We start from the raw sequence: 23779 nt of genomic DNA, 5'->3' as shown, positions 1-23779 counted from the left end.
ATTGGCACAGAATATCAACATGGAAGCTTGGGTTTAATTATTTATTAAAATAATTATAAATCATTTATTATTATCAATAAGCACCAAGCAAGTATTACTTGATTTTTTTCTCTCGTTTATCTGAAACTGCAGTGCTGGAGGGAATGAAAGCAAGGCTCATAACACAAGGATGTTGCACACGATCTATTCCTCCCACATACAGTACAGTAAGTGGTTTGACACAGGGAGATTTAAACCCCACACACACACACACACACACACACACACTTAAGACATGGAGGCAGTTGCAGATTATGTTTTAACAGACGGGAGCTGATACAACTTTAATCTTATGCAAATCTTCCACCATTTCTTCAAGTTAGTTTCCAACAGGGAGAATTAACTTTATCTACAAAGCATACAATCGACAAACCCCTTTTTTTCCTTGTTGCTTTTTTTTGACAATGAAATATTAGCATACGTCTAAAAGGCATCGCCATGTGCTTTATATGATAATGGTCTCAATACTCAATAAAACAAAACTAGTTAATGATGAAAGACACAATTAAGCTCTCAGTCGCTACATATGGGCCGACGTCTCGCCTTCGACACATTCGAGCATTAGTATTTCTGCGTAACGCTGAAACACAAAAACAAACAAGACAGAAAAAGGGTGGTTCACAAAGTGTCACTACAAAGTCTATAAATATACATACAGTGAATGATGTCAACCAAAAAAAAGCTAAAGCAAACAGTTTTCAATAACGGATGTAAAGTAACAGAAAAAACAAGTCATTATAAGCAGAACAAAAATACCATTGTGCTTTGTCAAGAGGCTTTATCATGACAGACTGCATCTACAGCGACCTGGAGGCATGAGTGGAATAAGTAAAACCAGTTTGAAGACTATTTGTGTATCTTTGAGTTCTGAAAGACAACATCCATATGCAACGCAGGCAGGAACTGCAAATATTAAATATTTATATAATAATTCAAACAAAAGTTGTCAATAAAAACATTTTGAACATGAAGTACATGTTGTAACATAAGAACACTGAAATGCCGCTAAGTAAAAGAGATAGTGAGGTTTATTCAGAGACCGTCCTCTGAACAAATTAAAGGCCATGATCTCTCACACTGTCATGCATGCCAGAGTGCTAATATATATATTTTTTTCAATTGTCGATACTTAAATAACTTTCAACATTTCCTCTAACATAGTTCTACGTCTTCATACGACCACATATTACATGATAAAATACCAGCACAGACACAGTGACCTGAATGATTTTTGGCACGCCAGATATCCAAACTCAAGACCTCCTGCGGTAGATTTCAACTGAGTTTGCAGCGACCGCTTTGTCACCTGGATATCTGGCTTTTTGGCCATGGTAAGCAACAGCCTATAACAGCTGAACAAGGCGTAGTGCAAAAACTAAAATGTTGCAGTACATGCATGCAAAGGAACCTGCAGTCAGCTGCATATGTTTAAAATATCTCTTTGCCATTACGTGTATGACATCAGAGAAAATGCTCAATAACAGGAATTGCTGGAAACTAATCACACCAACCCATCCAGCATTCTCAACTAGCTATTATTATTATTTAAATTATGTTTTTCGTTATATTTTCTGACAGTAGAAAAATAGCTCGACAGCCTTATTACATGTAAAATTAGGGATTCGTGTCAATAAGAATCAAAACATTGACACCGCGGATGATCAGAGTAGAAACGCAGGTTTCACACTCGAGTCGAGTAGCTCACACGTTCTGGCTGTTCTACAAAGGCCACGGGAACGCTGAAATCCCAAATCTGCTAAATGTCCTACATATATGCCTAAAAATTTCCCTTCCACTGATACGAGACAGAATCGGTAGAGCAAGAGAGGTATACTTTAGCAGAGACAGGCTGCTGAGTTAGTGAGCGGTTCAATACGGTGTTCTGAGGAAGGAAAGCAGTCCCTGTTAAAGTTCTCCGGGTTTCTGGTTGCAGCTGGTGCACACGCGCACAGGGTGGTCCCAGCCACGCGATGGAACGGCTCGGCGCTCGGGGGAGCAGTCGTCGCACACTCCTTGGCCACAGGCGCGGCAGTGGTGCTTGGACAGCTTGGCAGTGAACTCGCGCTGGCAGTTGTGGCACGACAGGATGTCCTGGTCAGGAACCCAGTAGGCAGGACGAGCTGCGTCTTTCACTAGGCCTAAAAGGAGGGTGGAAAATAAATGCGCCACACTCACAGGTCTGGAAACTTTATATGACACCACATCCTGTTCGCTTAAGTTTATACTGCAATATAACCTAATAGAATCTCTGTCACGCAATAATTGTCTGTAAAACGATATCTGCATATGAATATGTAGAATATGTAGGCAAGGGACAAAAACTGTGGGACCAAATTCTTTCAAATTTTCACTTGTAGTCTTGTTATAGTAATACTGACCAATGTCAGATCTAGGCTACATGCAGTCTGCATTCTTGAAAACATTCATCCAATCGTTATCCATTATTTTTTTGCATTCTCCAACACTGAACAGCTGGTCAGAGCTGACTGAGCAGTCCTGGCCTGGATATCTGTTGGCAACACTGGAAGTTCCCCATAAACTATGTCAACAGATCCAGCTGATGAATGCTCTCTAATTTGATCTAATTATACCCATGATTAATTCATACAAAAATTTTAGTAAAACATAATGTTTTATATGGGGTTAGTCCCAGTCGCCTTCTTTTAATGTTTTCCCTGAATTTCTGTTGGGTGATGAGCAAGTGGTCAGTAAACACTCACATTAATCTCCTTTAAATTATTCCTTTCAGTCCTGTAAATTTAAAACGGCTTAAATCTTTTGAGCTTTCCCCATGTTTAGCTTTCCCCAGTACTACCTGAAGTGCAGCCCTGTTTCAAGTTGTGACGGGAACACAGAAACAAGAGCTGGGTTTAAAAGTAAGTTGGCTAATTTTGTTGTGATTGGAGAGGACGTCACTCTGTGGTATTTTTGGGGTAGTCACAGATATGGAGATATCTTCAGCGAGATATCATGTGGTCCAAAGCATAATTATCTATGCCCTTTACCAGTAAATTTAGACCTGCAGGTATATATAGTATCTTCACATCTATAAATATTTAACTTGTGTTTGGATTACACAAATACTTTGGTTTTGAATGCTAATAAAGAAATCTGAATAAGTTTGTGGCCTAACTGAAAAAGTACAAAAGTTGACACTCTCTTCTTATAAAGCAGAACTGGTTCTTTCTGTTGGATAATCCTGGCAGAATCCTGTCACACTGGCTTAACAAACACACTTAACAAAAGCTTTTTCTCATATCCACTGGCCAAAGTGCATCCTGGAGGTTAGTTCAAAGGGTACAGAAATGATTGATCCCGAGTAGTTAAACGATCACTGAGGAATTCTCACAGATGTATGCTGTGTAGGCAACCTAACATCAATATTAAACAAGTACAAAGCAAAGGAGACTCACAAGCCTGGCAAAGTCTCATAAACAAAAAGAACAATATAACTGGTCATCGATCACATCGCTGCACTAAAGACATCTGGTAGATACAAGAACTGAAACACTGGCAGTGTTAAACATTAGATGGGAGAGCACTTCTGCATGGAGGTGTTGCCACAGATATGTCCTGAACAGAGTGTCCAAGGCGTTTTTAGGTTCGGTGGCCAGTGTGTGTGGGAGGGTTTCAGTTTTTTAGCTTATAAATATTTTTTGCTGGCAAGAGGAACTAGTTACAGGAAAATGCAATCTCCATATATGGATAAATGTAATCATTTTACTGCCATTAACTTAAAACACTTCAGATGGCTCAACTGTTTCCTTGATTTGCGGCATAGAGACCTGCTTTTCATAGCAGTACATGTTATGTTAAAACTAGGCCATTAGGGCATCTCATATTCCTGGCGAGACTCCAGTATGACATAAATAAAGGGAAAAGACTTCATTTCTTTTTAACTGAAATTAAGCAGAATGGGCCTCCGCCACAAGAGGGCATCGCTCTGGTGTACTACCATTTACTGGGTCATTTGTTTAGGTTGCATAACCCTTCCCCTTTAGGTTTTGTTTCGGGGAAACATTCACCTAGTGGGATGTCAATAGCAGTGACCACGACTCCGAATGTGTTGGTGACAGCTTCTCCAACCTTCCTAGCAAGCGTTCCACCTTCTTCCTCTTCTTGCTCTGCTTCAAGTAGTTCTGGATAAATTTAAAAAAAAAAGACCCTTACTAAAGCCATGCTCATAGATGTTAAATGGCAGCATAACAGAGGTTTGAGAAAAACAGAGGAGATCTGACATTATTTAGAGTGTGTGTACCTGCATATGAAGATCTCTGCTCAAAGCAGACATCACACACTCTGACAGGGGCAAGACCCCAGCCTCTCTCGGGGACGGGTGCAGCTTTGGAAGAGCAGCCATCACAGAAGCCCTCCCCGCAGGCACGGCAGTGATGCTTGGTGTCGTTATCCTGGAAGACTGTGTGACACTTGTGGCACACCTTGCATGAGAGAAAAATAATCACAGTCCGTGTTGTATTGAGCAAGAGCTAAAAGAGTGCGGATGCAACACGAATCCAAGTTTCATCATGAGACGTGCAAATGTAGATTGTGTAATAGGCACACCGCAGACAGTAAACATCCTTGTGAACATGAAAGTGTTGACTTGGCCGTTGGTAGCTGGTGGCAAAGGATGGGGCTGTGTGTGTCACTCACCAAGATGAGGGAGTTGGGTTTCCAGTAGGCTGGGGCGATCTGATCTGTCAGCCAAGAGGTGACGGCCTTGGCGGGTTTGACACTGAGCTCTGACACAGACTGGGCCACTAAGTTGACTCCATCCAGAAGCCGCTGTGCAGCATTGCTGTTGTCCTTTAAAAAGCCATCCGACTGCAAGAAACAGACAGGTTATCTGTAGCCATAATTAAGGTCTATGCAAATCAGTGAAATATAGTCTGCATCTGATAAATAAATTAAATACTTGGCGTCACTTACTCCCGGCCAAACATGTTGGATCTCGGTGCGGACAACTGTATCAACAGGATCCTGATTTCCATACCAGTACTGTCGGCTTCGATAGATCACTCCACAGTTGGGACATTCAATAACATACCTGAACATATATTTAAAAAAATGAAACTCATTTTTTGTGACAATAATCTGGTATGTAATCTGATGTGGAGCATGCATGTTGGAGTGACAAGAAGAATTTAATTTTAGGCCAGAGCTTTAAAATGATGTTAACCAAAGCCTAGGTACAGATGCCCTCGCAGGTCATTTCCTTACTACTTACCCAGACCAGGCATACTTTGCGAGGCCCATCCATGGAGAATCCGAGGAGGCTGAGGTCTTTGGGACTACTATCACTTCTTTTCCTCCTTCATAGCAAGCCTGATTTGATGCACAACATAAATGATTTCAATTTAAGGCTCTTTGGCAATGACACAGAAGTAATTACAGTGTTATGGTCAAAACAGAGAAAGCTAAAAGTCAAAGCTGAGTCACCACACTTACTTTACAGGTGTAAATGCGATTATCATACTGAGCAGAATAACGACAGCGATGCTTCGCCTCGTGGCGCACTCCCTCTCCTAAGTGGTTCATGCTGTTCTTGCAGCCAGAGCTGAGGTAATCGTATTAACACAGAATGTAAAACAGCAAAAACAGAAAAAGACTGAAGCAAAAATGATTAAAAAAAAAAAAAAGACTGGCAAGAAATACTTACCCACAACTGAGGCACAGGCTAGAGCAGGTGAAGTATTCATCAGGAAAGAAGCAACTGTGTGCTACCAGCTCACCTGCGATTTCCCCACTGAAGCGCTCGCTCAGTGCCTGCAGGGAAATTAAAGATCAGCAGATATTAATCCATAAACTGCTGTCAGACCAATTCAAAAATGCATTTCCATGTGATGCAGAAACAAGCAGACTTCTAAATGCAGCCCTACCTGCAGGGCTTTGAAGATGACCACAGGTGTGCGTGGAGAACGGGTGGCGTTGTTATCCAGGAGCTGCTCCAGTTTATTCTGTAGGCCGCGAAAGTCAGTAGGAGGACTGAGAGTCTGCGTACCCCAGTAGTGGACAGAACTAAAGGCCTCTGGAAAGCGTGAAAGCTTCCTGAAGCGCTCCAACAGCAGCCGATCTACTGACTCGAATGACTTATCTACAACAGGACAAAAATTTAATGATTATTAACATCAGCTAAAATATACTGCAGATATATTTAGCATTTATCGACAGTTCTTAAAATAGTGTGCTTGAAAGAATGCATGTGACATGTGAGGGGAAATAGACAATATTTGCCTTATAAGAAATACAAATGTGCCTTTCATTCCAAAAAAACAGAGTGGGTAATAAAATGGCCTGCATCTACCAAAGAGCAATATATGGTAAGCAAGGTATACCACATATAATGTAATACCTGAAATAAACACGAATAGAAATGAAGAAATAAACCCTGAACAGGAGGAACCTGTGGAGATTTTTTAGAGCTCATCTTGGAAAAGCAAAATGTGTTTGGCACAACGGTGAATTCAAATCACAATTCTGAATGCAAAAGCTGCCAGACAAACAGGATTTTTTTTTTTAAAGAAAGAGTATGAAAGATATGAGACTATGGTAAAAACAGGCAGTCTTCCTCAGTAAAAGGGCTTATCTAACTTGAGCAAATTGCAAGTCTCTGCAAGCTGATTATTATACCAGAGCGAGAGGAACACAAACCAGTAGATACTGAGGACTGGAAAACACATCATACTATTAGAGTTTAGACAAATTCAAATAATGATTCCCAATAATGTACAATACCTGGTGTTAAAACTAGATGTAAATGTGTAAAAACTGGTGTGACTACAGCTATAAATGTACATTTCTTTATCATTTCCAGATTTAACTAAAGTTGGAAAGCTGATTTCGACCTCCAGATAACAGGGATAGAAGGCTAATATTTGCTAAACCCCAAATTATATGCAATGCTTAACCCTCAGTTGACTTTAAAGGGGCCACTTGTAGTCCTTTGATGCAATGATCCATAACTACTGTATATTCAGAGTGAAAATGTTAAATAAAGTTATTTTTAAAAAGGTTTAAGTTATTGCATTGCACCCTTTAACAGGAGGAGGTGTTTTACCTGAACCCAGCAACTTAGTGTGGACTGTTTCATGGAAGATGACTACAGCGGGACCCAGGGTGGACAGTGGAACATCCAGGCCACAGCGTGCTGTCGTTGCCTTCAGTTCCTTGGTGAAATGCTTCAAATATGCGTCTGAAGCATCTCCGAGGAACTTGAAGAGGTCATCGTGGAGACGGTCAGCATGGGTGCGGTAGATGATGAGGTCAGAGATGGCGAGCACCTTGAGTAAGAGACGTGTTCTCTGGCCTTGTTTGGAACTGTTCCCAAGCAGCCCCTCTGTATCAATGACCACTAATTTATGGATGGGATCAAATGCTGCCCACACTCCCACTGTGCATGACTCTTGTGCAGGAGAAGTCTTGAACACCTCTCTGCCCATGAAGAACGTGTGGTTTAAGGTGTGAGATTTGCCCTCTCCAGTGTTACCAAAGATGGACACCACCTTCAGCAGCTGGTCGGGCGAGCAGCTGAGGCTCTTCATGAAGGAAGCTTCATCTTTTATCTTAGGACAAACAACAAGTGTAAAAACTTTAAAGCATAAACAAAGAAAATGGAATACAGTCCTATTTAATGCCCACTTGCACAACTTACCTGCATTTCCTCATTCTCATCAACCAGAAGAAAGCTTGATACCTTCTCCAGAAGTTTAGCCTTCTGAGATTTGGTCTCATCGGCTATACAGACAGCAGGCTGGGCAGATGTTTGGACAGAGTTGCCTTCTGCAGGTTTGGGTGGTGGAGGATAATGTGTAAGCTGGTGTTTCTTCTTGTTGCCTCCACTGTGGGTACGTTTCTGACAGTCCTGACACAGGTTAACTTTGCAGTTCTGGCAACGGACCACAGACCGATGGCGCGTGCCACTATCCCCACTACCTCCTTTACAGTTGTCACAGTATGGGACATGTCCAGGACCTAGCTGGACCCGCTTGTGGTTCTTTAGCCGGTCATGACTATGGAGGTCGAGCTCACAGCGAACACACTGCAGGCTTTTGCAATCAACACACTCAAATGCCGCCTCCTCAGAGCCACCACAGGAATAACTCTCCTGACATATCAGACTAGTATTGACTCCCTTTTCTGAAGATGAGCCATACCCATTCATCGTTTCTTAAGGAGTGAGCTTGAATACAGACTGGCGCTTATTGGAACAGCTTTGACAACAGCACCAGCTACTTCCAATAGCAGTTAATGAAAAATGCACAGTGCAGTAATACTGAAAAACTCAAATACAATGAAATAAACTTAAGACAGCTGCATGATAACAGGGCAGCTATCACACTGATTTAATACAAAGTTTAAACACTGATGTAAGTGATCAAATTAGTTTTAGCGGTATGAAATTCAGACACCTAAACGGGTTGATCTAATGCCATTTAGTGCACCTAACAAAGGCAGTGAAGTAAAAACCGTCGTCTTCTTCAGTAACGTTTAATATCCTTTGATCCTGTTAGCTTGTTCATGCATTAAAGTTAGCATTTAGCAGCAATATTACCTAAAATATATATCTAAGGCAAGAAAGAAACAGTTAGGTAACACATAAGTGTGTACAGGTAACCAGTACCTAACGACACAAAGAACCCTCCTTGGGGAAAAAAAAAATACCAAAACAAAAATGAGCAAATGTTAATGCTAACAACAGGCTAACTAGCAAGCTGACCCTCTGTGGGTCTATACCTTGCAAATTCAGTAAATTACTTGGCAACCAAATGTGAACAGCTAGCTTAGAGCTAGCTACTTTAGCCGGACAATTTCAACTTTTCCCCCCCACCTCAAACAAAAGCTGCAATTAGCGAGCCAGCAAACCACCACAGCTCACAGCCGTCCAAGCAAGCAGCTAGCCTCCAGTCTGTCAACTAAACAGCAACAACATATCAACAAACAACAGCTAGTCGATGTCAAAAGCTCGAATATCTGTGGGCTCTTTCACTAAACACCGGGAGGGAAATCGGCGCGATTCGGTTTTAAAAGTCTTTAGAAGAGTTACTGTATTTAAATTCTTCCAAGCAGTGTCATTGTTTTGTTCTTCAGCCCCCCTCCCTGATAGATTGCTCTAGCTACGTTATTTTGTTGCCAGGTCAGATCAGCTGATCAGATTATTTTCAGTCACAGGGTCAGAGCAGGGTGACGCCACGTTGCATCATGGGAAACGTAGTTCTTGCTAATAGTTTGCTCTGTTTACATTCTGTGCAACTCCTAAAAGCTCACATATTAAAACGTTTCTTTTTGAATTTTTTGTATAATATAATATAATATAATATAATATAATATAATATAATATAATATAATATAATATAATATAATATAATATAATATAATATAATATAATATAGCCGGCGAGCACTGTGAGGGTCATGTTTTTTGACTTTTCCAGTGCTTTCAACACCATCAGGCCGACCCTCCTGGGTGATAAGTTAGCAGCGATGCAGGTGGATGCTTCTCTGGTGTCCTGGATTGTTGATTACCTGACAGGAAGACCACAATATGTACGTCTCCCACAGTGTGTGTCTGACAAGGTGATTAGCAACACAGGGGCACCACAGGGGACTGTCCTCTCCCCCTTCCTCTTCACCCTCTACACCACAGACTTCAGCCACTGCACAGAGACCTGCCATCTTCAGAAGTTTTCTGATGACTCTGCGGTGGTTGGATGCATCAGCAGGGATGATGAGACAGAGTACCGGGCTGTGGTCGACTCCTTTGTCACGTGGTGTGAGCAGAATCATCTGCAGCTCAACGTGGCAAAGACCAAGGAACTGATCATGGACTTCAGGAAGACCAGGAAACACTTGACCCCTGTTTCAATCCAGGGGGTCAGTGTTGACATTGTGGAGGACTATAAATACCTTGGAGTACACATTGACAATAAACTGGACTGGGCTAAAAACACCACAGCACTTTACAGGAAGGGCCAGAGTCGTCTCTATTTTTTTGAGGCGACTGAGGTCCTTCAACATCTGTCAGAAAATGCTGAGGATTTTCTATGAGTCTGTTGTGGCCAGTGCGATCCTCTATGCTGTTGCATGCTGGGGGAGCAGGCTGAGGGTCGCAGATGCCAACAGACTTAATAAACTGATCCGTAAGGCCAGCAATGTTGTGGGGATGGAGCTGGACTCCCTCAAGGTGGTGTCGGAGAGGCGGATGCTGTCCAAGATAAAGACAATGTTGGATAACACCTCCCACCCACTCCATGACATGTTGGTCAGTCACAGGAGCTCGTTCAGTGAGAGACTGAGATTACCGAAAAGCACCACTGAACGACACAGGAAATCATTCCTGCCTGTGGCTCCCTGTACAACGCATCCACTTAACACACTGTTTGCTGCTACAACTACACATGTTTCTTTTCCAAATATTTATTTATAAGTGACTTATGTATGTATGTATGTATATATATGTATATATTGTACTATTCTTAGTTAGTGTATTGTCTGTCTTGTCTTAATGTTGGTTTAAAATGGAGCACTGTAACAAAAAATAATTTCCCCCAGGGATCAATAAAGTATTCTGATTCTGATTCTGATTCTGATTCTGATAATATAATATAAACAAAGTTTTAAAAAAAAAGTCCAGAAGAGAGGAGAGAATCAGTGAGCAGCAGTATGACTTCATGCCAAAAAAAGAACACTACAATGTGATGTTTGCTTTGAGAGTGTTGATGGAGGAGTATAGAGAAGGTGGTAAGAAATTGCACTGTGTCTTTGTGGATCTAGAGAAAGCTGATAGGCAGGTACCAAAAGAGGAACTGTGGTACTACATGAGGAAGTCAGGAATGGCAGACAAGTATGTGAGGGTTGTGCAGGGACATGACAAGGACAGGAAGAGAGTGGTGAGGTGTGCAGTAGGAGTGACAGATGGCTTCAAGGTGGGGATAGGATCGGCTGTGAGCCCCTTCTTGTTTGTAGTGGAGACGGACAGGCTGACAGATGAGGTGAGGCAGGAGTCTGCATGAACTGTAACATTTGCAGATAACACTGAGATCTGCAAGAGATGATATCTACTGGATATAAATATGGATATAAACTGGATATAAATATGGATATAAACTGGATATAAATATGGATATAAATATGGATATAAATGTCATATAGACCAGGTGTGTCAAACATAAAGCAAAAACTCCAATTTGGCCCAAAAAGTTATATTTCTGTAATTTTACAATTTAAGTCCAAAGAGTAATGTTGGCAGATTTCATTAGTCAACCACAGCATTTCTTTATCAAGTAGAAAAACTGAAACATACTCTTGAAATTGCACTTCTTTTTATTATATTCACATACTGCAGGGATTAATTAATTTGGGATTTCTTCCAAAGACAAGAACTAACAGACTTAAAAACTCCTTTGTCCCACACGCCATCAGACTGTTTAACTCCTCTCTGGAGGGGAGAGGGAGGGGAAACAGGAGGACAAAGGAGGGGGGAACAACTAAGCTGTAGTGCCTCTTCACTTCACTGTGCAATACTTTTGTTAATAGTCAACGGTGCAATAGACTTGAAATGTGCAATTTCACTTGTATTTTTATTTTTATTCCTATTTATTCTATTTATCCCCTTTGTATATTTTATGTATATATGTCTCTGTATTTATATATGTGTATATATATATATATATAATATTCTGTAACTCTGTAACTTCTGTCGGTGCTGTGCTTTTTTGGAAACCGAATTTCCCAGAGGAACCCACCCGAGGGATTAATAAAGTTTTATCTTATCTTATCTCTCTCTTATCTTAAAAGTGCATTTAAATTACCGTACACTGACAGAACAATCAGTTGGTCTAGCCCATGGTCTACGATAATGTCCTGTTAAGCACAACATTGTGAAAAGCTCTAAATATCTCTTTAAATTAATATCTAATCCAAATCTACCTGTTGCTTCTAGTTGGCCAAATCTTATCCTTAATCTAATCACTGAAATTAAAACTCCATTACCAATCATCGCCATAGCTAGGAAAATGTGGGTGGGTGTTTTAAAAGTAGGTTTGGGAAACAAGTCCCATCATCAGGCTTCAGGCTCAGGATGGATTTAAATGGCTTTTATCTTGTAAAGTAGCACTTCAAAGCAGCAGCAGGGGACCATTTGTCCTAAATGCCAGTCTGCGCTTTCCCTCCGTTTCTTCACTGACAGTAACTTCTAAAGGCAAATCCTTAAATTTGATGTTGTCTTTTTGAAAGCAAGCAAATCACAACCACTGCATTTCTTAATCCATTTATTACAAAACTTACCTAGCACACAGAAATATAAATAATAACAACAACAGCCAAAATATGAAACAAGAAACACAAAGGTATAAAGAGAGGAAGTGTAGCTGGCTGAAGTCACCGTTTGTCCGGTTTGTCACATTTCACACAAAGATGGAGATTTTGAGATCAGTTCTTTAAATCCACAGCCCACAATTTGTAGACAGACACTTTGTTTAAAAAAACAAAAATCATGGTTTGTTACGGTCGAGTGAGGATACCCGCTCTGCACTTTGGATTTCAGATCACAAGAATCTAAAGATTTTCCTCCATCCACCATCATAAAGAGACTTTAAACTGTTAAGCAAATTGAGCTTTTTGTATTTAGTGCCACCGTGCTTGTGCTTAATGGCAGCAAATACAGCACAGTCAAAGGCGTCTTTAAGGTTGTGCTGTGTGAGAGCCGAGCACTCCACGTAGTCATGAGCTCTGATCCTGCTCGCGAGCCGTCTGGCCTTGTTAAAGAGCACCGGTCTGGTGCCCCGCTGGTTCAGATGAATGAGGACGTCCACACTGTGTCGAAGGTCTGACTGAGTTCCAACCAGAACGATGGGGGAGATTGGGTTGGCGGCTCGAATCTGTGGGATCCATTTGGAGGTGATATTGTCAAATGAGATGGGGTTGACGAGGCTGAAGCAGAGGATGAAGACGTCCACATGGGCATAGCACAGAGAGCGCAGATGGCCAAACATCTCCTGATAGATCAAACATTGAGAGATGAGAAGCACTGGACCCACTTGTCTGTTTAGAAAAAAAAACTGTGATATGTGATAATTACCTGTCCAGCAGTATCTATCAGCTTAATGTGGGTTGGGATTCCATTCACATGAACTAATCCTGGACGTTAGGTAGAGACAAGCAGGCTTTATTGCTGGGTGAAATATCTGACCTTTAAATAAAAGAGCTCCTTCACTTACCTGTGAAAACATCAAATGCAGTTTGCCTGTACTCAGTGTTGTATCCATTGAAGATGTAACTGATAACCATGCTGGTTTTTCCCACTGCTCCATCACCAACCAGCATGCAGCTCACTTCTTCTCTCATTCTGTTTGCTTTATCAGTTCTATGACAGGCCATCTTCCCTTATATTATCACTGCACTATCTTAGAATCCCAGCAGTGCGAAAGTCTATGCAGGAGTGCAGCACTAATGTAAAACATGTCTTCTTCCACCCCGGGGGCCTGTTAGTGGCAATAAAGGGAGAAGGCCACCTCGATTTGAAAGAACAAAGGCGCCCAATCAGATGAGTGACCTCTTCTCAACACTGACTGTTTCCGTTTGATGCAGATTTACATAGTCACTCCCACCAAACACTCGATGTGACTCATCCAATAAAGGTCACTTAACTGGACGTTAAAGACGGCATAAGAGGATAATTAATTTTATTTCGCAGAGTGCTTGTTTGTAAATGTGTAAACTTAACACACACAAATTTGTGGAAGACTTTACAAACTCTATACATGCCCAATTCTGAATATACTAACGTGAACAGCTGTAGTAATAACGTCGATATTATCGCGAGAGTAGATTTACGAACTCCTAAATTCTCTTCTGTGCGGAGATGCATTATGTTCGCGCGACAGTGATGTAATACCATCGCTGGCCACTAGAGGGCAGTGTTGCTCCAGCATGGAGCGGGTACTTCACGGTGCTTCACTCAGTTGCAGTTTCTTGATTTCGTGAAACGAACCAGAAAAGGTAATTATTCTGACTCATTCACAACTTTCAGAAAATTATTTTTTATTTTCTGAAGTGACAGAAAATAAGCTTACCGTTTTTTTTTTCATTTTAATATTCCTTTAATCAGTACACAGCGAAATATTCAGCACCCAGAAGCTCCAAACAACATTTCTCAGGCCGGTTTGTTTTCATTGGGTATATACATTACATTTCAATACCAGCTTTACTCTTCCACGCAAAGAGCAAAGAGCAGAGCTGAAGGGAAGTAGTGGAGGTCATTGTTTGTCATCAAGTCCAGTTCATAGTAGTGACGTCAGGTCCCATCTGTCTTTTTTTTTTTCAGGGTGACTGGGTTCATAAATACACACACACACACACACACACAAACACACACACACACACACACACACACACACACACACACACACAAATCCCAAATATATATATTTTTAAATCTCATATTTACATTTCCTCTGTTGCAAACACACTCATACAGACTGCATCTGCAATTCAGCGACTTCCACATCTGCAGAAACTCAGCATATTACTCTGCTAGTATAACTAATCACAGTACGTTAAAGGAGCTCACACTGATAATTCTTTGATCACATGCTGGCCTTAGTTCAGGGGAAACTGCTTAATTGTGAAGTCTGTAGTTTGTCTGAATTCCCATCATGCATTTGATTTGTGTTTCTAGGCAGAAATACCAAATGCATTAAATAAGTTATTTAAAGCATTTTAAGCCTGACGTTATGGAAGTTTTGACCAAATACAAAAAATCATAAATTAATAAAACTTTGGCTTGGAAAACCTCTTCTGCACAACTGATTTATAATTGGTTTATAATGCAGCTGGAGTCATTTTCTTATGATCCAGCATCTAGATTACATTACGCCACACTTTTAAGGCCAGTCTCTGACCTTACAAAAAAGCCATTATGGTAATATTAGTAATGTCTGCAAAAATAATTGGTTATTATCTTACTGTACTTTTCCTTAATTGAACTTGCTATTGCAGTCATGTCTTGTTGCAACATTTGCACTGAGCCTTGAGCTTGTTTCCCTCGCAAACAATCCAAATTTTGCACTCCAACATATCACAGCTGTACTGCAGAAGAATTGTACCAGCAAGCGGCGCAACATATTTTAGAGCCCGGGAAACGTTTGGGGGGTTGAAACTGCAGCTTTAAACAAAGTGTTGCTCCTTATCTGTCTGAACCTGCAGGAAACTCTGCGAGCATTGTGTTGTAAGGTCTCTGCTTCCTGTTTGCCGTTGTTTCTCACTTACTCTTTCTCTTCTCCCTTTCTCTCCCCCCTTTTCCCACCACCTGCGGTGCGAGTGATAGAGTTTATTCCCCGTGGTAGGAGGACAACATCTGGTCCCCACCCCACCTCCTCTCCATACAAATCATTCTGCTTGCTCAACTCCCATGCTACACCTTTGACAGCTGTGAGTCACAATGTGCTGTTCCTTAATCCAAGGTAAATGTCAAATGCAGGAAGTCGTCTTTAAATACCCTTGCATCCAAAGATTGTTTTTCTGTAACTTTCTTTTATCATCTCAGATCTGTCACAGAGCTTTTCAAATAGAAGCAAATGTCTGTGAAAGGCTTGCATCACCCTTAACTCGTGCAGCAGATGTCAGCAGAGTGTTAATGGCTCAGTGTCCTGGGATGCATACGTTGCTATAAACATGTTTAGTCTATGCATTCCCACGGTCTATTTTTGTATAACTAGACATGCAGAAGTGAATACCGACATAGATTTATTTAGGTAATCTGCTTAGGAAGAGACTCTCTGTGTGTGTGGCTTAGGAGAGCCCTCTGGCATGCATAGAGCTCACTTCAAATTCCACACCTTCAATATGTAGTGATAAATCTTGTCAGTGTGCTCTGACTGCAGTCTATTTATTTAAAGGCATAGTTTGAGATCAGCACAAACGCATCCGTCTCGACCCAAACTATTAGCCCAGTATTTTAAAAATAAACTCAACATCTGCCTGCACTTCCTGTCTCATATCAAATCTGACAACAATAGGGAATCTCTGCCAGATAGGTGTTAAAAGATTATGCTGCCCCCTAAGCCGGAGCTCAGCATGGCACTCTCAGGCCACAAAACAAGTGGCTGATGCCGACATGGATTGATAAACAAGCCATTTGCATAACATTTCCTGTATCTCATTTTAAGTAGATGAGGATTAGAGCAGGAGGGGTGCATCCATCACACTCCACATAACAGGAACACTTTACCTTATACGTCATTAAACTTAAGTTGTTCTAGTATAAACCACTGTTCTCTGAAAAGTCCAATTATAAACACTCACAAAACAGTGCTTTGTGTGTTCAGTCTTCTCCGTGCGGCCCTCACTAACATGCTCCACTCTGAATCTATGAGAAAACCTAATCTAGCAGCTGTACTAAATACTTTAATAAATGCTAACTCCCAAAGCAGATATGCCAGACAATCATAAAAACTAACATGCTAAGTTAAGGAGGTACATTTTTGACATAACTTACTCTATTGCTTCAGCATATTAGTATAAAAAACACAACCTCGAGGTCTCTGTCCAGAAGAGCGAAGCTTGAGGAACTCACACGTACCAGCTCAAGGGAGTGAAAGGAAGATTTCGTCCTGATGTTGTTGACACCATCTCAAAACTTTCAACTTTTTATTAGCGCTAGACAAAAATGACGAAGGAAGTCTGTGCCAGGCACTGTTCATATAGTAGGAGTGACCTTCCAGTTTATAAATGAGTTTCAGACCTGGACTTGTTTTTAGCAGGGATAGTAGGGAGCTGGGTTAGTGTGATGATACCGCTTCAGTTTTTTTGCGGCCCTCTTCTCAGTGAATCTCAAATTCTCGCACCTTATGCTCACCACACAAAGTGATTCACGTTGAGACTTGTGTGGATTTCGTCTGTTCTGCACATGACCCTTGCTTGTATTCTTGCCTTGTTGCCAGTTATTGAGATGCACTGTGGTATCAGTGCATTTTCAGTTAATCTGGATTGACATTGTAGCCATTTGGATCTGAGCCAGCTTATGGTAAGTCATCCTGCCCCAATTTTTAAGTAAAGCTTAATGATTTTGGGGGCTTTTGTTAGCCAGCAAGAACCCATGCCAATTTAGTTACCTCTGCTCCATTAAATCCTTGCTGGGGTCCAGAAGCAGCAGACTAATCCCACTTTACCCTCCAGAGAGCATCGTAAGGGGTCTGTCCTCTGCCCTCAGTGAAAAAAGAGCTGCTCTCCCATGAACCTGTTCAAAAACTAAAAAAAATATTTATTTGTCTGCACCATGGGAATGTGGATTATTAACACACATTTAAAAGCCCTGAAAAATGTTTTCTAAATCATCCTCTATGCAAAGTGGCTTTAGGACAAGTTGATGAATTTCTGTAGATATCGATTGATCTTCTTTCTGCAACACGTTCTCGCTCCCAAAGCGTAACATTTTACGCTAGGTGACAAATCGTCAACATATTACGCTTTCGGCTACCCGAAATGTGAATGGGTCAAATGCAGAGAAATGCAGAAATGCAGAGAAAAACAAGTAATTTCCCCATGGGGATCAATAAAGTATCCATTATTATTATTATTATTATTATTATTATTATTATTATTATTATTATTATTATTATTACCCACCACGTTCCTAAATGACGACCTCGGAAAAAAGAGGACATGAGAACCGTCTGGACTCCGTCTACACATGTTCGCTCTTTTTCTTCAAATCGCTTCGAAACACGCTATTTAACATCATTATAGTCCTGGTTAAGATCAGGAATAAGGTTATGGTTAGGGCTGGAACGTCCATTACCGCGGGAGCGTCATTGCACTGGATTCCAGCCATAACCCGCCGCGTACCATAAGAACGCCGAAGGTCTCCTTTCGCGTTCCTCAGGAACGCTGCGGGACGAGACAAAACGTCGACATGTTACGCCTGCTGGGACTTTACATGAGTCACAACTGAGCAATATTAAAACTATGAGAAGATTTTGTTGTCTGAATTAAAAATAAGAATTAGATCACTCTAAGAAGGATAAATAATAGCTTTCTTTTATGTTGATTCACATGCATTTACTAATCAATATTTATGGATGTTATATCGATATTTGCAGAGAAACGTTTAGTTTAAACTAGCTCATGTGCAGCCTGGCAGTTACACATTTACTAGCTTTGTAGATATGAATGAAAAAAAATATTGAATGAAGTTCTAAAAATCAGTCAGCTAATGCTGATATTTCCACACAGTGGACTCCATGGTATAGTTTTGAAATTCCTCGGAACTTAGTTGAGAATACTGATACTGAACTTACATTTATGCAGTACGTATAAAGGTACGGCCAGCAGGTGACCTGGCTCCGTAACAAAAATATAAGCTGAGCTAATATATGTTTTTCCTAAAGTACAAATGTGGGTTTACACAGGTTTCTGATTTTTTTAAAGATGCTGGTATATATTCTAGTTTTCACACACTTCCACGAGAGAAGGATGAAGAACGGATCAGATCTGAACAAACCTCAGATTCACAGGTGTGTTTTAGCGTCACCATGATGAACCATACATGTCCATGTTCAACATACTGCAGGGAAGCCCCCAGCTGCCTGTGAATGGGCACATTCACATGATCATCCTCACACTGTGAACATGTAATAAAACTCGCAGGTTGACTAAATTTGCAGAAACTCGTGTGAGGAACATTGTGAACATTTGCAGTAGTTCGGTTACTTTGTTTTGCCATTTTGTAGTTATCTTTACCTGCAAACAAAATGTTTTCTGGCAGACTCTCTCAGACACTTGTTAGGAAAAGTTTCCAGCTGCTACACAATGCAAATACAAAACCAGCTGCTGGATATTCCCATGTATTTTTTATGGTTACGTCACATAGCTGACAGCTTTAATCTGGATTGTTGACTGCTCTCATTTATAGAAATGGAAAACCTGAACCTTTTAGTTTCCAGGTGAGTCACTGATGGCATCATCTCAGTCTTACTTTTGCCATAATATTCAGGAACCCTGTTGTCAGAAAGGCCTGCAAATCACAATAATTCATTTATGAAATTGATAACAACATCAACAGAGGTTTCACCCTTTGGCCTTTGGAAGCATCTGTGCTTTCTCCTTATTTTAGTTTCAACTGGCTCCGCATCAATCCACACAGCATATGTTCTCCCAAGGCCTGATTACAATCTCTTCAAACAGGAAGCTCTGCTGTAATTGGCTGACTAACATGAGAACATGAACTTTCCAAATGGACACAACATCACAGACAAACACAGAGTATCATTTGTGGATTTCACTTCTAAGATTACACACTTAAATATCATGTCAAATATCACAGCAAAGTGAGTGAAATGCTCGCACTATCATATGAACTACACAGTTGGCTTTTATTAAACAGCGCTAAATAAGTCCCTTATAAATCCATGAGTACCTAACTCGTAGAGTTCTGCCCCAGCCCCCTGAAACCCTGAATGGATTTATTGGAAGATAATGGGTGGATGGTTGGTTGGGTTTAAAGATAGTATTCCCTCTAGAAAACTTCAGACCAGCATTTTTGGTTAAGCACAGTCTTTCAGATTAAAGACAAAGTTACAGTGACCCTGCAGCTGCTTGATTATTAACTGCCGTCCTGTAAAATAGCACTGATATGGAACCTCTGTGAGTGTGTGGGAAACAGAGCAGCCTTTCCTGTTCTTTGAGAGAAAACACTCAAGAGAAAAATGGCCGGAAACCTCCAGGGCCTTTTGATTCACTCTGAGAAATCAAGTCAAGCTACCTGAGAGCTTGGAGACCTCGTAGTGTCTGAAATGAGCCAGTAGATGAACATATTTCATCAATTAAAATATTTCTAACATTTTGAGTTATTTTCCAGTGTTAGAAAATCAGCACTGCTCAGTGTTAGCCATTGTTGATCTTCAAACCTGACTAGGTTACTTTTAAACATATAACACTGTCAAAAGTGTTAATTTAACACTCAGCAGTGTTGTATTTAACACTCAGAGGTGTGGACCCATATAGACACTCTCCAGTGTTAATTTCACACTGGAGATTTTGCTGTGTGGGTGAACTTCGTTTTTGGTTTTCTTGTTTGTTTGTTTTGCTTTCCAGTGTTACGATGCAGTGACCAGATGCCAAACCTGCTACAAAATGTTCCAACCAAAAAATTCCGATGACTCAGGCGTTGTTTATGTAGTATTTGTCTGTAAGAGTACACCCTATAATTAATTTGTTCCTTCAAAACCAATTCTGTTCCTTGTTGTCAATGCCAAGTACCACACTCCACCGATACTTTTTTGGTGTGATGTGTGTCAGGGACAGTACATTCTGGGTGTGACTGACTGAAGCTGCCCAGAGCATCTGCCAGTTCATAAAGACTGTTTTATTTGGAGTAAGAGCTCGATCGAGCCACATTAGAGCACTGATAATTTACGACTGCCTCCAGCAGCTCTCATTATAGCTACAACAATAAAGATAGGACATTCAATAACTGCTCCCTGCCACACTCTTTGCCAAAGAGTAGAGGAAATATGAAAAGTTGTATTCACGGTGTCACTCAGAACAGAGTGCAAACATCTGTGACATTTCTTTCTTTTTCATTTCCTCAGTAATTACTCAAGAGCAGCTGTGCTGTGTGTGTTCATTGCTCGTTATTAGGATGGCAAATAGACTGGCCCTGCTACCACTGGCATCCCGATTCATGATTATACATCACACAAAGCAGCGTAGAGTAATTTTAACAGTTATTGTGGTGTTTTGGATTTAAAGTCAGATTGCGTACATTTAGAAACTCTCACCTCAGTGCACAACACCCCTCGGCCAGACCAGTGACACCGCGGTGAGTTTGGGTGTAAATGAGATTAGGGAAATGAAATTAAGTGGTGCAAAAGTGACGTTCCTCAGGGATCGAGGCAGCAGGTCCCCGTTCCTGCTCTGTGCAGATTGAATTAAGAGATCCAGCCCACATGAGTCATGTTCTGCTTTGACGAGAAGAAACACTTTTCATGCAAACTGCTAGTGATAATGAATGAGTTGTGTTGATTGCCGCACAATGATGGATGAATACCAACTGTGATCTTTCTCTTCTGCCACATGTAACCAGATCAGACGCAGCTCAGGCCCAAACCAGAAGTCAGATTTACGCTTTTGATCTGAGTAACCTGAAAGCTTTATATTTCGTATAATGCACTTACTACGTGAAGTACGAGCTTCTGCGTCTATTAGACGATTGAAACATTATTTGTGTCTTATTAATAGATGGTCTTCCTGTTTCGATGAAGTTGCCTTCCCAATCAAAAAAACACTCAGGTCCTCTCATAGAGGGGTGAGGTGACCCTCAGGAGACAGAGCTGACCATCCAGTGTAAGAGGGCAAGGGCTCTAAAGTGGATGGACTCCATTAGCGGCCTAATCACTTTCTCTTTAACATATTTCCAAGATGACCATCAGCCATTGACTGACCAAACCAAGGTCAAGAGTTCAGATTGAGTACACATTAGCATGCAGGTGGAGGCTCCAAACACAAGAAACAGTGTTTTTTAGGGACGTGACAACTGTTCTGTGTAGTGGTGGATAGAACAGCTTGAACATGCTGAGCACATGACCTCAGTCTCTTTGTGTTATTGTCAATGTTCTTTACAACTAGGGCTCTTTTTTAACAACATAATTTCCTAAAATTGTGGTTCACAATGCACATGGAGCACAAAATATGCACTTTACTTTTTAATTTACTTATTAAAAGAAAAAGCTTCATAGAACCAATTCTGTGGGCTTAAATAGCAATGCAATTAAGAGTAAAAAAAGAATGCAAAATGTCAGACATATGGAGATGTTTGCACATATGTTGGTGAAGAATTACCTCCTAAGAATATTGATCCCAGGTCTCACATTTCCTCTGCACTTTGCCAAACACTGGTATGGTAAAGAGGTTTTATTGACTGACTTATCTTTATTGTTATAGCCACAGTAAGCGGTAAATCATGCAGTCATCTGCTTTGAATGCTATCAGTCCATTAAATGTTATCTGTTACCAGTCGTCGTAGCTCCCATAATTATACTTTAGATTGAGCACACAGCGTGTGATTGCCGATGATTCGTGTGACTCAGGCTGTCTTGAGTTTTTGTAATTAAATGCATGGAAAAACTGATCAGGTGGTGTACAGCCCAGCGTTAGACCAAAGCCTGTAATAGACCTCAGATCCATGTCAGTGTCATTATTTCCTTAGCTTAACTGTGAAAACAACCCTCCTACAACATACTACAATAACTACTTTTCCCAAGTAGTTTTGATGCTTAAACCTAACCAAGCACAAAAATGAATAAAAACTCAAGAATGAAAGAACTTTATGATAAAGGCCTGCTGTGCCAGCTGGAGAAGGATGCACCCAACAGGTATTAGTGTCTTCAAATCCTAACATGGCAAGAAGTAGAGGTGCAGCCTTACTTATACGTTGAAGAATAGACTGGAAGAAGAATAAAATCTCATCAAAAAAAGAAGAAACTGAATGCTGTGCAAACAGAAGCTCTCGATTCATTTTCTCTTTCTTTAGTAAACTCATGAATAGTAAAAATTTAAAGCATGTTGGGCGTGGACTGAAGGGAAACGAGTACTCATATTTTCTGAGTCATCACGGTCATCTGACATTTTTGTCATGAACAGCTTGTACCAGGACTGCACAGTACCAGGTTTCTGTGTACCACATGTGACCACATGGGGTGTAGAAAACCACTAACAAACACATGACTCTGTCTTGTTTATCTGGATAATCTCATTAGTTTTAATGAAAACGCCACGTCTCAGACAACACTGATAGCTCGCTTCACTTTACTGTTTTTCTGCAAACAGTATCTTATTGGGTCACTGTATGGTCAACCCCGGCTTATCATTTGGGTGATGCTCTTTCAGGTACTATCGTTGTACCTTGGACAGTGGTTTGTACCTAACAGAGACCAGCGCTGAATCTCGAGGAACACTTTTGTTCTTTAATGTAATGCTGGAAAAATTAAGCATAGTAACAACAATAGAAAGTGCATGCTGGGCGCAGGGGTAATCACTTAGAAACAGAAACAAAGAAACCAAAGAATCAGACCAAGCTCGGTGAGAATAAATGGCACACAAAGATTTGGACCCAGAACTTCATCCCGTGTGACCGTAATAAGACAGATACAGAATCAGATATGTCAGAATACACTAAATATGTTCATTTATAAGTTGAAGACTTATTCATTATTATTATTTGTACCTAATCTCCTTTTCTGTAGGACTAAATTCTGACTAGCAGCTGACATGACACCTTAAAAGTCTTGAACAAACTGTGAAAATATGCAGCCTTTACTGCTTTGTTATGTACCTTTTTTGGCACTTGGAAAACATAATTTACGGTTCAGTAATTCGTCCGAGGGAGAGCTTGCACTTGTATTGACAGAAATGTACTTTCACTGAAACCTTTATCTCTGAGAACAGAGTTATGTAATGAGTTCTACAGATTTTTCTACCTGAGAGGATATTCTGTCTGTTTTACATGTTTTGTGCATGTGAGATCTCTTTGCTCTGCTGTTTTCATGGCTCTAAACCTTTGACCTAGTTTGGGACTGAGTTCTAGGAAAGCAGAGCAGTGCGACAGAACTGTGGCTTGTTTATCCATGGAAGGAGCCCAGACAGGGAAAGAAACCCTATCTGCACCCCACCTGCCCGCAGAGCCCCTAACGCTCCCTCTATACTGTAAGGACTGTGGGTCCTCTATAATAGCTTATGTGCACTCTGGT

The 23779-nt window shown here is 40.8% G+C and overlaps 2 protein-coding genes across 2 annotated transcripts; both read right to left on the bottom strand.

Annotated features, from left to right (window-relative positions):
- Positions 1–35: 35 nt before the first annotated feature.
- Positions 36–9158, bottom strand: LOC147307416 (zinc finger FYVE domain-containing protein 1-like). Its single transcript, XM_086275124.1, has 11 exons — positions 7691–9158; positions 7097–7601; positions 5919–6133; positions 5699–5805; positions 5488–5596; positions 5267–5364; positions 4969–5086; positions 4693–4863; positions 4298–4478; positions 4065–4178; positions 36–2177 (listed from the first exon to the last, which is right to left on the bottom strand). Exons 1-11 carry the CDS (start codon positions 8198–8200, stop codon positions 1945–1947), a joined length of 2361 nt encoding a protein of 786 aa, XP_086131250.1. The 5' UTR covers positions 8201–9158; the 3' UTR covers positions 36–1944.
- Positions 9159–12310: 3152 nt separating this feature from the next.
- LOC147307415 (rho-related GTP-binding protein RhoV-like) lies at positions 12311–16486 on the bottom strand. Its single transcript, XM_086274416.1, has 3 exons — positions 13253–16486; positions 13114–13172; positions 12311–13030 (listed from the first exon to the last, which is right to left on the bottom strand). Exons 1-3 carry the CDS (start codon positions 13410–13412, stop codon positions 12581–12583), a joined length of 669 nt encoding a protein of 222 aa, XP_086130542.1. The 5' UTR covers positions 13413–16486; the 3' UTR covers positions 12311–12580.
- Between the last annotated feature and the right edge of the window lie 7293 nt (positions 16487–23779).

Source organism: Aulonocara sp. 'chitande type north' Nkhata Bay, linkage group LG19 (genome assembly GCF_057382095.1).
Source record: "Aulonocara sp. 'chitande type north' Nkhata Bay isolate Kocher_YH1m ecotype deep benthic linkage group LG19, A_spYH_male_GT1.1, whole genome shotgun sequence".
NCBI lineage: Eukaryota > Metazoa > Chordata > Actinopteri > Cichliformes > Cichlidae > Aulonocara > Aulonocara sp. 'chitande type north' Nkhata Bay.
The sequence above is the reverse complement of the archived record's forward strand: the minus strand, read 5'-3'. Positions and strand labels throughout refer to the sequence as shown.